The sequence below is a fragment of the Prionailurus viverrinus genome, unplaced genomic scaffold (assembly GCF_022837055.1).
Source record: "Prionailurus viverrinus isolate Anna unplaced genomic scaffold, UM_Priviv_1.0 scaffold_33, whole genome shotgun sequence".
NCBI lineage: Eukaryota > Metazoa > Chordata > Mammalia > Carnivora > Felidae > Prionailurus > Prionailurus viverrinus.
Window position 1 is genome coordinate 86,326 of NW_025927604.1, and position 15,727 is coordinate 102,052.

General features: G+C 53.0%; 1 protein-coding gene across 9 annotated transcripts in view; it reads right to left on the minus strand.

The window, feature by feature from the left end:
* DCDC2C (doublecortin domain containing 2C) overlaps positions 1-15,727 on the minus strand; it is a 112,495-nt gene that overhangs the window by 84,768 nt on the left and 12,000 nt on the right. For 8 of the 9 annotated variants that reach the window (XR_007149333.1, XM_047845228.1, XM_047845224.1 and 5 more), the window contains exons 3-4: positions 9,357-9,433; positions 4,025-4,153 (exon numbers count right to left, since the gene is read on the minus strand). Coding sequence is in view for 8 of the 9 variants with exons in the window: in XM_047845228.1 (XP_047701184.1) it covers positions 4,025-4,153; positions 9,357-9,433 (206 nt within the window). In the remaining variant the exon portion in view is untranslated. The remainder of the gene's footprint in view (positions 1-4,024; positions 4,154-9,356; positions 9,434-15,727) is intronic. The other variant, XM_047845226.1, reaches the window with a different exon arrangement.

The following is a 15,727-nucleotide window of genomic DNA, read 5'->3' on the forward strand; positions in this document are numbered from 1 at the left end:
CAAAAATTAATACAAATTGGCTTATTTTGTTGTAACAATTCTTGGAAAACAAACCAGTATTTATTAGCCAATAATACGCCTTTTTATGAGCACCAAAAGACTAATATTTGTCTACTTTTTATCCTATAGTCTTTTTTTGGCAAGTATTCATTCACTAATTCAGTCACTTAAGAAATTATTTAAGGGGCGCCTGGGTGGCTCAGTCGGTTAAGCGTCTGACTCCTGATTTCAGCTCAGGTCATGATCACACAGTTCGTGGGATCGAGCCCACATTACGCTCTGTGCTGACCACGCAGAACCTGCTGGGGATTCTCTCCCTCTCTCTCTCTCTGCCCCTCCCCAGCTTGTGTGTGCGCTCCCTCTCTCTATCTCTCTCTTCCTCCCTCTCTCAAAGTAAGTAAATAAACATCTTTTAAAAAAGAAATTATTCAATTCACTCAATGCTGAGCATCGATCACTCACTAAACAATGAGGGAGGCACTGTCTGGGATAAAAATATGGGTAAGGAAGTCACTGCTTCCCCAAAACCAAGGCTTGTACACAAACCTAGGAACGGAAATGTGACCAAAGAAGGGCAAAGATCCGGCCTTCCAAGAGGAGGACCCACCTGGAATCAACTGTAGGCCTCACAAAAGTGGGGGCACCAGTGGGGTGAGGATGTGGTAAGATTTCTTCACGTGCAGATGCGTAAAGCATTTGGGGTCGCAGGAGGGTCCGGGGCCAAAAGCCAGAACACGGGGGTTGATGGTCACTGAAGTGTGAAACACACACACAGAATTTGCGCATCAAAGTCTGGAGCCTGAAACTCTGGGGCGAGGAATTTATCATGGACTTTGCCGCAGTGAGTGGATGTCGCTGTGGACGAGCAGACAGGAGCTGAGTGTGAGCAATGGTCAGCTGACCATTGGGGATGCGGACGGAGGAAAGGAGCCTGTCCCGTAAGAGGAGGCTCAGGTTGCCACAGCAGGCGTGCGAGGCGATCGTGAACCAGAGCCACAAGCACCAGAGTGGGAAGGGGAGAAGGGCAGACCAAGCGGGTGGAAACCACAGAACCGCCCTTGCCCTCCACCCATCTCCCCCAGACCTTAGCATCAGAACCACCTGGACCGCTTGCCACTGTGTAGACAGCCGGGCCCCACGCCCAGAGCCTCTGACTCCTGAGTCTAGGATGAGGCCGGAACACGCATTCCTAACAGTGCCGGCCAATGCCCATGCTGCTCCGGGGGCCAGGGGAGCTGCAGCCCTAGACCAGCCCCGGGGAAACAGGACCTTCCGGACAGGAGACAACCATGAGCAGCCATGGGGAGCTGTGTGGGCAGCAGGTGGCCTCGACCAGGAGCACAAGGTTTCCACGTGAAAAGCAATGCCTGGAATTCTGTTCTTCTCCTGCCATTTTGCCCTGGGACAGCCAGTGCCTGGGCTCACTGGAGGACCGCACAGCTGGTGACGTCCCCAGGAATAAGTCAGGGAAGCACTGAGTGGGCAGGGGGCACAGGGAGGCGGGCAGACTGAGCGGTGGCAGTGCCCGGGCCCCTGCCCGCAGACCCTGTTCCGACCCGCACACAGTGTCTGGTGGATTCCACCAGGAGCGGAAGCGTTGGATCAGATGGACCAGGAATTTGACATAAACACGAAAAACATTGTAGACGAAATAAGGGCAGAGGCTACCAATACGAAACAACAAGGAAGTGTGGCAAAGAAACAACTAGAAAAGCGGATACAAAGAGCACATCCCGGAGGATGGGGAGACGCGGAGCAGGTGGGGAGCGGACGAGGTCCAAACCGCTGTGGGGACTCCGAATTGAGGGCGTCTCCCAGAGGGAAGCAGGGGGAGAGAGAGAACGTGTCTGAGAGAAAAGCTGACACGTATGGATGAGTAGGAATGCCAACATTCAGAAAGTAAGAATCTCGAAAGATAAAGTGGAAAGGAAGAAAAATGTACAGAAATAACAAAGACGAATTTCACAGAAGTAGAGAGAGAGGGAGGACCTCAAACTGAAAGTCAATAGACATCAAAGACAGAGAGGTCACAGAAAAACTCCCACGTAGGCACGTCAGGGGGACTTCTAAGGGCGCAGGCCGGCGTCCGAAGGGCTCCCCCCACCAAGAGCCCACTGACACACCACACACGCACCACCGGATTTTTCAACAGCAGTCGCGAAGGCCCAAGACAACGAAGTGACATCTTCTCAAAATCTGAGAAGAAACAAGTTCGAAGCGAGCCAAACCCTCAGTTAAACGGGAGGCCCGATAAAAGTACCGTCACCTTGACAAGGTCTTGGAAGATGGGCCACAAGGGACTCACGGTAAGAACATTTCTACAGGAAGGGGTTAAATAAAAAGGAAAGAGTGACTGCAGAGAGGCTGGGAGGGATCTGTGAAGCGGGGCGACCACGCGCCTTGGCACGATCCCTGTTGCCATTAAATGAAGTTCGATCAGAGAGAACATGTTCACGATAACCCAGAATTCAGCACTGGGGCCGGGGTTGTTGAGGGGGAGACTGAGGAGCAGGAAAACAGGCTTATGTTCTTGTCGGGGAGGGGAGAGATAGAGCAATCAGTTCAGAACTGACGCCGGAGGAGATAGAGTCCAGATGTGACTCTGGGACCACGGCGGGAACCCGGCCGGCTGGGGGGAGGGGCGGTGCAGGAAAGGAGCTGTCCCCAGCGGTGCGGCTGCAGGAAAGCCGGGCCCTGAGGAAGCCCTGCTCAGATGTCCCAGACGCGCCAGGAGCTGCAGGCCAGCCCTCAAGCGAGGGGGGCCCCCCAGGGACGAGACCGGCGCCTGTGTGTTCATCCCCACGGACATCCTCACCCGGAGAGAACTAAGGGGAGAAAGACTAAGTAGGCTTATTAATTTAACGTGCTCTTTTCCCTCCAAATATCGTGTTTCCTTGCCTCGCCTCTGCCACATCACATGTGACACACAGGATTGCTGACCCTGACTCCTTCCGGAAGTGCGCACAAGTGTCTCCTCCACGCGACTGTCTCTCTTTTTTCAGAATAAAACGCTGGTATTTATAACCGCATTCTGGAATCATCTGGTCTGTAGGTGACAGCTAACTCCCCCGGCACGTGCAGGGTCACCTGTGACTCACCACCCTCCCTAGGTTAACGAACTCCCAACAACAGTTTAGGTCCTGCTCCCAACAGACCCTCAGTGTTCATCGCTGGTGTCACAGCTCTTGATGGTAAATCAGTCGCTTACATTGCAATGTGCCCCCGAGAGAGACCATTGACGGAAAGTGAATTAGGAGTAAATGTTTTGGCTCTTCCGACCCAAGGCCACCTGGAGACCATCGCTGTCCATAAAGTGGTCCTTCCAACACTCAGGACCACTCCGCACCCCTTACTTTTCAGTTTCAAAGGCTTGTGTCTTCCCTACACTTTGTCAGCTCCTTCCCACAGTGGGGCCTCCTTATCCCAGAGGCGTTCCCAACACTGAGGCTTAACCTTTCCCTCTGCAACCTGCTAGCCTTGCTGCTCCCCTGCTCTCTCCTGGTCCACTCTGACCCTCTGATCCACACCAGGCCCTTGGCCTAAGTGCACCAAACTGTCCCCGGATTTACCCCCATAACAGCCACAGCCACCCTGCCTCTCCCTGGCCCCATGGCCACCGTACCTCTGTCGTCCCCGCTCTGTCCACCCACCACTGTTCACGCCACCTCTGTCCCTCCCACCTCTGTCCACGCCACCTCTGTCCCTCCCACTTCTGTTTACCCCCATGGTCACTTCACCTCTGTCCCCACTCTGTCCACCCACCACTGTCCATCCCACCTCTGTCCATCCCCATGGCCTCATTCACCCCATTCACCACACCTAGCACATAGTAGATGTTCAATAAGCTTTGTTCCATGAGAAATGAAAGAAACTGGCCAAAAATAAGTACGTAAAGGGACAAGAAATAATGTCTGCCCCCAAAGAATTAAAATTGGAGTTAATGAGAGAGCATTGTAGCCCTTGCTGGTCCCGGCAGGACATCCCCACACTGTGACCGGGTCTCCCCCAGGTGACAGAGCCTTACTTTTGAACGCCTCCTAGAGGGAAGACTTTTTCCCCAATCATGGCCAGCACGCTATTCCATTCCGTCAGACTGAATTTGGGTATGATAATTTTTACGGGTGGGATAAATAGTCTTCCATTTGTGAAAACACTGTAAGAATAAAAAAAAAAAGCATTCATTAGTACCTCACACTTGAGGGGGAAACATTGGAAATTCAAAGAAAGATCTAGAACGACAGAGCCATAAGCAGCACGCAACGCGCCAGGCAGCCCTCACACACGCCGCCTGCGTCCGCAGAGGGACCGTCACCAAGCGCCCGATGCTGGAAGTCCGGTGACGCTGCAACGACACCCGGAAACTTCTCTTCATGGAATAAAATATGCCCAGATGAACAGGACGGAACTCCGCTTTTTAAATAATATGCCTCCGCCATGGTGGGTAAAGTGAAGAAAATGGTGCCCATTTGGCAAACAAAAGGCAGGTTTTGCCATTAAAAGTGCAGTCACTTTCTCTTTCCACAGGCCAAGACAGTGTCCCCGAGGAAATAATGTGCGATCCTCCAAAAAGATAGTAGAAACAATTGGTTTCACCCGTGCAGTCTGGAGGCAGCTTTGCTGGAATCCCAGCGGGTTTGTTTTATTTTCCATACGTGTCCTGGTGGGGAGTGGGGGGGGCGGGGGGTACTCGATGCAAAGTTCTCCTGCTAGTGAGGCCAGGCCACCCCGGTCCAAGCCACTTGGCAACAGTTACAGGCTCTTGTAACTCATACTAAAATCATGTAAACTATGAGCCTTGTTTCTTTAAGTATAAAAGTGATGAATAATGTTTTTTTTTTATATTTTTTTTAATTTTTTTTAATGTTTATTTATTTTTGAGAGAGAGAGAGAGAGAGACAGAGCATGAACAGGGGAGGGGCAGAGAGAGAGGGAGACACAGAATTGGAAGCAGGCTCCAGGCTCCGAGCCATCAGCCCAGAGCCCGACACGGGGCTCGAACTCACGGACCGCGAGATCGTGACCTGAGCTGAAGTCGGACGCTTGACCGACTGAGCCACCCAGGCTCCCCAATGAATAGTGTTTAACACGAAGGTGCTCAATTTTACAATTCTAGTTTTCAATTTTTTACATAATTATTTGTGGTTGCTGTTGCTTCATTGTTACTGTTTTTCTGTAATGCAAATAATTTAAAACTGGATGAACGCATCGCCTTTTCAGATCAAATATAAACTTTAATCTGTGCAAAAAATACAGAGAATCCACACGCTGTACCAAGGGGCTTCCAATCAATGCAGAAACCCCCTTCTCCCATATTTAAAATATTGCCCCAAAATAACCCTAGAAAAGAATGTTCTGCGCAAGTTATATTACAATGCATTTATGTGATATTATGCCCACAATAGATTTGCTACAATGTTTCCATCAATTGGTTTTCCTTATGCCAAAAGAATTCTTTCCAAACATGGGTCACTAATAATAATACAGGAAATAAATGTTTAAACAGGGTCATGTTGTGTTTTTGCTTAAATCTTTAAAGATACTTAACGTACACTCTTTACCTGAGTGTGGGGAAATAGGAACTCTTATGAACTGAATTGTGTCCGCCCCCCCCCCAAATTTTGGCATCTGTTGCAGACCTAAGACACACGTACATACACTGTGGCTGCAGCTCAAAGTGTGCACAGTCTTCCTCGGGGGCGAGTCAGTAACACAGACTGATGAGACGTCTGTGATCAATAACTATTGACCTATTCTTCCCACTTTGTGAAATCCAGCCCATGGAAACGAAACAGATTTACATGCAAAGATGTTTCCCATAGGATTAGGTATAGAATCGAAAATATAAAACCAACCTGTATGTCCAGGTACCCAGGAATGTTACGTAAATCGTCGCACGGCCATACGATAATAAATTGTGCAGCAGTTTAAAATTGTTTATGCAGGATTTGCATTTACGGGGGGGAAATGGTCAACTATAACGGATGCTGTAAAAAACACGACAGAAGGCACAAAGAGAACACTGAAGGTAAGCGTTCTTCAGGCCAGTGGCGGTTGTCCGAGGAGTCAGATAAGGGACGTTTATTTTATTCTTCACACTCTTGTAAGTTCCCACATTTATTTATAGTAAGAATGTAATTTTTAAAGACAAGGAAGGGAAGTAAGTGTTATTTCCAACTTAAAGATCAGGAAATTACAAGTTCAGAGGGCATGCGGGATGGAACACATCTCCCAAACTGAAGAACGAGCTAGACCCCTTGCTTTGCCCGGTTTCACAGATCAGACGGTCCATCCGCCACCCGACAGATGACCGACCCCACCTAAGTGCCCAAGGATGGTTTCCGGGGAGAGTCCGCCATGGAGCGGCAACGGACAGGCAGGAGCCCCCGAGCACTGGGCAAAAGCCAGGCATGGTTAGATGAGGAAACGTCTGAAATTTAGAATGCTGTGTAGCCATAGTTTTAAAGCACAGCTTATCCACATGGGCTCCTATGGAACCACCTCCAAGATGCATCGTGTGGGGAGAAAAAAGAGGATACACAGAGGTATTTGTAGGATACATATGCTTGCCGAAGCCTGGATCTCCCAGCCTGTCTTACGAGGATACAAGGCCGGGGGGCGGGGGGGGCATCACTTTGAACATAGAACTTTTAGAGCTGTATATGGCCATGGGCACAGATTTTTCGGGCCACAAAAAGACAGTTACATTTTTTAAAAAACTTGGAAATAAGAGAAGAAGTTAAAGGCATAAACCTACTACTCAACACTCCTTATAATGTGCTCATTGGTGTGTAATAGGAAATATTTTTAATTTTTTTGATGTTTATGTTTGGGAGAGAGAGAGAGAGAGGGACAGAGTGTGAGTGGGGGAGGGGCAGGGAGAGAGCGAGACACAGAATCCGAAACAGGTTCCAGGCCCCAAGCTGTCAGCACAGAGCCAGCACGGGGCTCGAACCCACGAACCGCGAGATCATGACCTAAGCCAAAGTCGGACGCTTAACCGACGGAGCCACCCAGGAGTCCCTAATAGGAAATATTTTAAATATTTCAAGTAGGACATATTTTAAATTCTTTAAGATTTTTTTTTTTTTTTGAGAGAGAGAGAAAGAGCAAGTGGGGGCAGGGCAAAGAGAGAGGGAGAGAGAGAATCCCAAGCAGGGCCTGCACTGACAGTGTGGAGCCCGATGCGGGGCTCGAACTCACAAAGCACAAGATCATGACCTGAGCTGAGATCAAGAATCAGACGCTTAACCGACTGAGCCCCCCAGGCGCCCCTCGAGTTTTTAAAATAGGAAATATTTTCAATTTTGTTTAAACAGGAAATAGCACAGAGATCTAGGAGCGGATCTTAGGTGACGATGATCCGCCATCACAACACCTGTCACGTCACAGCTTGCTTAGCGGCAGAAGCAGGACATAAATCCGCGCCTCAGCCTCCACACTTCAAACCCACGTGGCCTCACCAGCTCCGTTCTGCGGAGACCCAGGCAGGCAGGGGAGTGCCGGGCTCCGGGTCCAAACTCAGCCGTGACCCCCCAGCACCCCGGCCCCCCCCATCTGTGAGGGAGGGAGAAACCCCTTTCTCTCTTCAACATCGAAGCCTCCGGAACCCATCGCAACTGTTTTGTTCGCCTGTTTTTGCAGTTACAAGGTCTCCAAGCAAACATGATCAGGTCTTTGTAGAAAAGACACTGCGTTTGAATGGATATTTGGGTCCATCTAGTGGAATTTCTAGCACACCAATACGAAGGACGAGGCACAAGCTGCCGGGGGTAATGGTCTGTAACAGACAAAACTTGTCCGTCAAAATAAGTGAGAATCACTGATGTCTTGGCTCATGCCAAAAAAAAAAAAAAAAACAAAACACGTAGGTTCTTTGCCAGGAAGGACCGTGAGATTTGTATACATTCTTCAGAAAGAGCGGCCCTCCACAAAATTTGGAAATGCTGTGCCTCCCGTCATGTCCAAGCAGCTCTCAGATTTGTAGAAGGTGCAGGGAAAGATCCCACCACGGAAGGCTGCGCCTTGCAGACACGTAAGGGGACGCATTTTACAGACGTGGTCGTCGAGGTTCGGAGGGGACGGGGAGGGGCCACGTTCGGCCAATAAACAGGGTGTGTTTCCTGCATCCTTCTGCTTCCCAGGCTGGGCTCTGACGAGTCTAACAGGGGGTGTGCGCCGAGGGGCCCTAGCCCTTCGCTGGGGGGCACGAGCGTGAAGGGCACCTGGTCAGGAGTGCGGGGGACGCCCGCTGGTGACCCTCAGACACGGTGAGCCCGCGCCTCTGCGAAGCCCACTGACATTCTGTCCACCGGGAGCAGAACGTGGTGAGAGGAGGGTGCGATCTCGCTCACGTCAGAGATTTCAACCTGTAAAGTATTAAAACCTCCCAATATAGGAAGGATTTGGAGAGTCTCTGCTCCGTGACCAGCCTTGGACGGGTGTCCTGGAGCTGTCACTTGGGGGCTCTCACCACCCCTGGAGGTGTCACTGGGGGGGCCCTCACCACCCCTGGAGGTGTCACCGGGGGGCCCTCACCACCCCTGGGGGGGGGGGGTAACATCAGGAAGCCAGTTCAGAAAGATGAGGTATGTGACCTCCACAAAGACGATGAGATGAAAATCCGGATTTGAACCCACGATGGTTTGAATCCAGCGTGTTGTTTCTACGGCCCCAGAACGTAAGGCAGACTGGCCCACAAAGCTGTCTCCATCAGCCCGGACGTACTGCCCCGGGCACCTCTACAGCTATAGCACCGGCTGTGGCTCCCAGGGCCACACTCCAGTCCTGCACCAACGCTTGAGTGGGAAGTGTGGTAACCCTACAGGTCTTTGCTCGTGGTGGGAAAATAACTTGTAAAGTGTCCTTTCCCCGTCCAGCAACGACAACTGCTAGATGTTTTCTAAAAAGTGAAAAGCCTAAGACTAAATTCTGTGTGTGAGACCTTCGCCCTTCCAGCCCCAAGTAAACTGTTCAACAGCCTGGCAACTGGATTGATTTCCAAAATCAAGGTTCAAAGAGAAGAAAGGATACACGGCACCTGAAAGGCTGAATCATACAGGTGTCCCTGTCGGAGAGAGAAGGAGAAGGGAGGAGAGGAGCACAGGAGGAGGGGAGGGAGCGGGGGGAGGAGGAGGGGAGGAGGGGAGAGGGAAGGAGAGAGGAAGAGGCCGGGAGGGGAGAAGGGGAGGAGGAGGGGAGGAGGAGGAGGAGGAGGAGCAAAGAGAGGAGGGGGAGGAGGGGGAGGAAGGGAGGAGGGAGGAGAGGAGGGGAGAGGGGGTGACGGCGAGTCTAACTGGAACTTTATCTTTAAGGAGCCACAGCAAGTAGTGATCTGTCGCCCGCGAGGCCTTACTCACTTGACGAGCCGGGACGTTCGCTGGAAGGTTTGCCACCTGGAAGGCACATTCAGGTCACAATGTACCACCGGTTTGATCTGCAAAAAGAAAAGGCAAGCCTCGGGACTCGGTGCAAACTGACAGCCAGTGGCTAAATACGGTTTGCCCAGCACCGCCCCCAAAACAGCAGCGCAGGGGGGCGGGAGGCCTTGCTAAGGGAGCACAGGGGAGGACCCAGGAAGGACTCCGGGGGAGCAGACTCCCTGCTGGGAGGGGCCGGGACTCCCAGACGCAGGGCAGGTGACCTCATGGGGACGGGGCGAGAGGGCTGTGAGTTCCGAGGCCGGAAGGTCGGGTGCGAGGGCGCGGAGCGCGGCGGCCGGGAGGTCACAGAAGTCCAGAGACACAGACCGGGCCGTTGTGCTGAGGACAGGCCAGCAGCTCGACCAGCAAGCTCCCGTGATGTGCTCCCCCGGCGCCCGGCTGGGCCAGACTGCGGCCCCAAGAACGGGCGTGTGGCCCCTAAGTCAGCCCGTGGGGTTCCAGCTAGGACGTCCTGTGGCAGGGGACAACAGCCCCCCCCCCCCTGCTCCCTGGACCCTTCTCTTTCCTGTGACTCCAACCTGGGGACTGAGCCGCCCCCCAGGGCCTGGTCAGCTTCAACCTCACACCCCCTGGGGCCCCGAGAGCGGGGAGGAGAAGGATGTCTGAGCCCTGCCACGGGAGTACTACTGTCGTCATTGACAGCCTGGGTGGGGCGAGATCAAGGCCACGGCCCCACACAGTCTCCAGGCCCCTCCATCACGGTGACCTCCTCTGAAAGCCGCTCCCCCGCTACGTTCCTTGTCTGTCCCACCTCTACCGGCTCCGCCCCTGAGACACCAGCCCCTCCCACCTCTAGAGGCTCCACCCTGACATACCAGCCCCTCCCACCTGTAGAGGCTCCGCCCCTGAGACACCAGCCCCTCCCACCTCTACAGGCTCTGTCCCTGAGACACCAGCCCCTCCCACCTGTACAGGCTCTGTCCCTGAGACACCAGCCCCTCCTACCTCTAGAGGCTCCGCCCCTGAGACATCAGCCCCTCCCACCTCAGGAGACTCCACCCCTGAGACACCAGCCCCTCCTACCTCTAGAGGCTCCGCCCCTGAGACATCAGCCCCTCCCACCTCAGGAGACTCCACCCCTGAGACACCAGCCCCTCCCACCTCTACAGGCTCCGCCCCTGAGACACCAGCCCCTCCCACCTCTACAGGCTCCGCCCCTGAGACACCAGCCCCTCCCACCTCTAGAGGCTCCACCCTGACATACCAGCCCCTCCCACCTGTAGAGGCTCCGCCCCTGAGACACCAGCCCCTCCCACCTCTACAGGCTCTGTCCCTGAGACACCAGCCCCTCCCACCTGTACAGGCTCTGTCCCTGAGACACCAGCCCCTCCTACCTCTAGAGGCTCCGCCCCTGAGACATCAGCCCCTCCCACCTCAGGAGACTCCACCCCTGAGACACCAGCCCCTCCCACCTCTACAGGCTCCGCCCCTGAGACACCAGCCCCTCCCACCTCTACAGGCTCCGCCCCTGAGACACCAGCCCCCAACCTGTAGAGACTCCGCCCCTGAGACACCAGCCCCTCCCACCCCTAGAGGCTCTGCCCTGAGACACCAGCTCCTCCCACCTGTAGAGGCTCCGCCCCTGAGACACCAGCCCCCAACCTGTAGAGACTCCGCCCCTGAGACACCAGCCCCTCCCACCTCTACAGGCTCCGCCCCTGAGACACCAGCCCCTCCTACCTCTAGAGGCTCCGCCCCTGAGACACCAGCCCCCCCCAACCTGTAGAGGCTCCGCCCCTGAGACACCAGCCCCTCCCACCTCTAGAGGCTCCTCCCCGAGACACCAGCCCCTCCCACCTCTAGAGGCTCCGCCGCTGAGTGAGACTCGGCATTCAGGGCCTACCTAGCCTCTCGTCACACCTGCTCCAGCATAGCGGGCACAGCGGTAGAGGGTGTCCCCCAGGGCCCCCGGTTGGGCCTCCCGGCCTGACCTGTCTGGATGTCCGGTCCCCCTCCACTCGCTGCCCCTGCCATGGTGCCCAGCTCATTTACACACAGAGACAGCCCAACCTGTGAGGTTAGCGCAGCTCTACTGAATCACCCCAGTGAGTGAAAGTATCTATAAAGTTCCTTCGCCAAGAATAACACCGACCCGCGTACCCGGGGTTCACCCTGGGGTGTAAGAGTGAGCTGCACGTACCCTTAACACGGGTGACAAGGTTTGGGCATCCCACGGTCTCCCCAGCACTATTTTTTAGACGAGGAGAGGAAAATGTGCTGTTCCGGGTCTTCTGAAGGAGAGGAGGAGGCAGCGTCCACGTGGGGCAGGTGGAGAAGGGTCAGGAGGACTGGGACTGAGCGGTGGAGAGCCCCTTCGGCGTCCTGCTGAGGGCCTGAGGCACCATTAGACGCAGGGGACAACTGGCCGAGAGGCACCGGGACAGCAGAGCGAAGCTGGGAGGCAGCCCGGTGGCTTTGGACTCGGACAGACCGGGGCTCACCTCCCAGCGCTCACTGTCCGTGACTTTGCCGGGACTGTCTCACCTCTGAGCTGCCATCTATGAACGCCTGCAGCGGGGACCATACACCTCGCAGGGTTTGGGGGAGAGAACGTTTTATAAAAGGCACAACGCCGTACCTGCCACACAGGGATAAATAGTCAATCCAATAAACATGAGTCTCCCAACACACAGAGACGCAGAGACGCGGAGAGACGGAGGTGGGGAGAGAATGGAGAGGGACAGACCACAGACCATCCGGCATCTCAGTCTCATCACGGCCCGGATAGAATCGCCGACTGTTCCCACAGCCCGCTGACCGTCCCCAGACTTCCCGGTCTCGGAACCGGTGCCAGCACAGACCCATGTGTTTAACCACAAGATCTGGGGACACCACTGTGTCGTCTCCTCCCTTACACCCTGCATCTCTCAATTCTGCCTCAAAACCGTATCCCCGGATGCGTTCACTTCTTGCTGCCCCCACCGCTGCCACACTGGCCCCGCGGCCCCATGTCTCCGCAGCTCGCCCCCCGGCCCCCACAGTCCCTTCCCCACAAGGAGCCACGGTCCTGGTAATCACCCGTCGCGATGGGCTGCCCCCTGGCTTAGAACCCCAGTGGAGGAAACAGCGGCACACACCCGACAACCCCACCCCTCCCTACCTCCCCACGCCACAGCCCGCGTTTGCCTTCTTCCAAACATCAAGCTTGTTCCTGCACTAGACCTGGGGTCTGGAATGTTCTCCCGGGTCTTAGCACAGCTTGCCCTTTCTTGCATTAAGAAGTCAACTCAGAAGCAGTTCCTCAGCGACCCTCCCCGACCAATATGGCCATCATAGCATGTAACACTGTCTAATATTTTTGTGTTTATTTATTTACTTATTATTGGTTCCTCCTCATAGAATCAAAGCCTCCTGAGAGCAGGGACCTCGGTCGTCATGTTCCACCAAGGACCCCACTGCCTGAACAATGAGCTGCCCACCGCAGGAGTTTGAGAAGTATGCCGTGAATATGGATGAATGAATGACGGATGAATAAATGATAAACGCTTCGGTGGCAGGTGATAAACAGCTCTGATACTCCAGGACGAATCCTGGAAAAAGTGAGGTCACTGGAGATTGTGGTAATGCACACGTCCGTCCACTGTCACCCTCTTGTCACGTGGCATACAAAACTACTTTCTATATAGGAAATTATACACGCCTGCATACCGTTAGCCAAAAAACCAAAGCCGTATCAGCAATACCATGAATTTACTGACCTGGTTTATAACACAACAACAGAAATTATTCCCTGCAAAATTCTATGAAGGTACAACTACCCCAAGAAACAGCTTTCTGGCTGATGGCATAAAATTATGGAAACAGTGAGCTAATGGCTTTTTTTACATGTTAATGATTCATTAACCCTGCTGTCACCTGCCTAATTAAATAACCCCAGCAATTAAATACATGATTCTGGATTTTTTTTTCCTGCATTTCACGTGATCTCCTAAGAAAGCACACGTGGCTTTCTGTCACTGCCCGACGGGTACGACAGGTTCCGACATGGTGTCTCACTCACCTGCCGAGAGGCTGAGGGGCTCAGTGGGCTTTCGGGCTCCGTAACCAACAGTCCGAGGTAATTAAACCAAATCCGCAGCAATGCCGGAAGACCCCCGAGGTAACCACAGCTGTGTTTCCCTGAGCGGCAGCTGTGGGTTACTGAACGCCTGCTCTGCGTCACACTACATTCGTGCCCAGTCCTCAAAACATCCGGGCAAAATACCCACATGGTGACCAATCAGAGCCACTATGCAATCTCCACAAGGACACACTGTCACTAAGTGTCCTGGCCATGACAGGCCATCAAAAATACCTTATGGTAGATTTTAGCCCATTGGGAATTGGAACCTATACCGGCGTGGCACTTGGGAGCCTGCATCCGCGTCGTCCGCGATCCCAGCCCTGGTTCCACCACCGTCTCCTCACACCACCGTGAAGACGTTGCTGTGCCCACACCCTCGTGTGTGAATGTGGATCCGCTTCCGGGAGGGACAGCGCCAGAGGAGATGACGCATCGCGAGGTGCTGAGCAAAACGCCAGAAATGAGTGAAGAGCTTTTGGCGGTTGTCATTGTTGTTGACCCCTGAAGTCCTTGGTCTTTGCGCCCCATCGAGCCTCTCCAGCTACCCTCAGTGAACATCCTCCCAGCCTTTTCCGTGCAAAACTTCAAACCAAAAAGACTCAAGGGAGTTCTGGCACCAAGAAAAGACCTCGTCATGGAGCCGTAAAGGGAGGATCTCATAATTAGCGAACGGCGCTCGTCGGGGTCTGGAACGTGCAAGCTGAATTAACAAAGATGGCCCCTACGCCACTCGACAGTAGACGCTAAACACACACACAGTCGCCACAGGTCACAGAAACCCTACGGAAGGCGCAGTGGGCTCCACATGGTTCATGTAATTCATTAGGGAAAAGGTCATCCTGGACCACCTCCGAAGTCACTTCATTCTGTGATCTTCTGAGTCAAAAAAATAAAAATAAAAAATCAGTGTCACTCTTTCCCTAAAACGGCCAAAAATCTCCCTAGGTTAGGCATTCTGGAGCAGTGTGCAAGGGACGGGAGGGAGAGCCAGGCCGATGCGAAGTCGCCCTTCATCCACCCCGGCACTGTTACCTGTAGAAATGGGGCAAATCTGGGCAAACCCTCAGCACCTTTGCAGCCCTCCCCCTGCGTTACACTGCATTGTACTCTCGAGGGGGACGTCAGGCACGTGTGTCCAACACATGGTTGGGGAGATGGGTTTTCGGCCTTCCTGGTCGTGATGAAAAAAAAGCAGAATCTAGGGGCGCCTGGGTGGCTCAATCGGTTAAGCGGCCGACTTCAGCCCAGGTCATGATCTCGCAGTCTGTGAGTTCGAGCCCCGCGTCAGGCTCTGTGCCGACAGCTCGGAGCCCGAAGCCTGCTTTGGATTCTGTGTCTCCCTCTCTCTGACCCTCCCCCGTTCATGCTTTGTTTCTCTCTGTCTCAAAAATAAATAAACATTAAAAAAAATTTTTTTAAAAAAGCAGAATCCATGAAATAGAAAACAGAACAAAGAAATCGAGAAACACAATGAAACCAGAAGTTGGTTCTTTGAGAAGATTGATCAAATTGATAAAACTGAACAGACTTGGCAAGAAAATACAGAGGAGACACAAATGACCAGGAATGGCAGGAATGAGGGAGGTCACATCACCAGAGGCCACAGATATTAGTTGGATAAGAGAACAACTTCATGCCAGTGGACAAATTAAATGGACATTTCAAAGACACAGGCTAGCAAAGTTTACTCAAGAAATAGACAATCTGAGGAGCCCTCTATCACCTCAGGCAGTTGGATTTGTAGTTAAAAACCTTCCCACAAAGACAACTTCTGGCCCAGCTGGCTCCACTGGTAAATTCTACCAAACACTTAAGGAAGAAACGATACCAAAACCAGAGAAAAACATTGCAAGGATTTAAAAAACTACAGACCAACATCCCTCCATGAACATAGTTGCAGAAATTCCAAACAAAATTTTAGCAAATAAAATCCAACAATAAAGAAAATGAACAAAATTTCATGAGTGAGATTTGTCCCAGGAATGCAAGGTTGAGTTAATAGTTGAAAATCCATCGGGGTGCCTGGGTGGCTCAGTCGGTTAAGTGTCCGACTTTGGATCAGGTCATGATCTGACCATGGGTTCGAGCCCCACGTCGGGCTCTGTGCCGACAGCTCGGAGCCTGGAGCCTGCTTCGGATTCTGTGTCTCCCTCTCTCTCTGCCTCTCCCCTGCTCACAATCTGTCTCTCTCTCTCTCTGTGTCTCAAAAATAAATAAACATTAA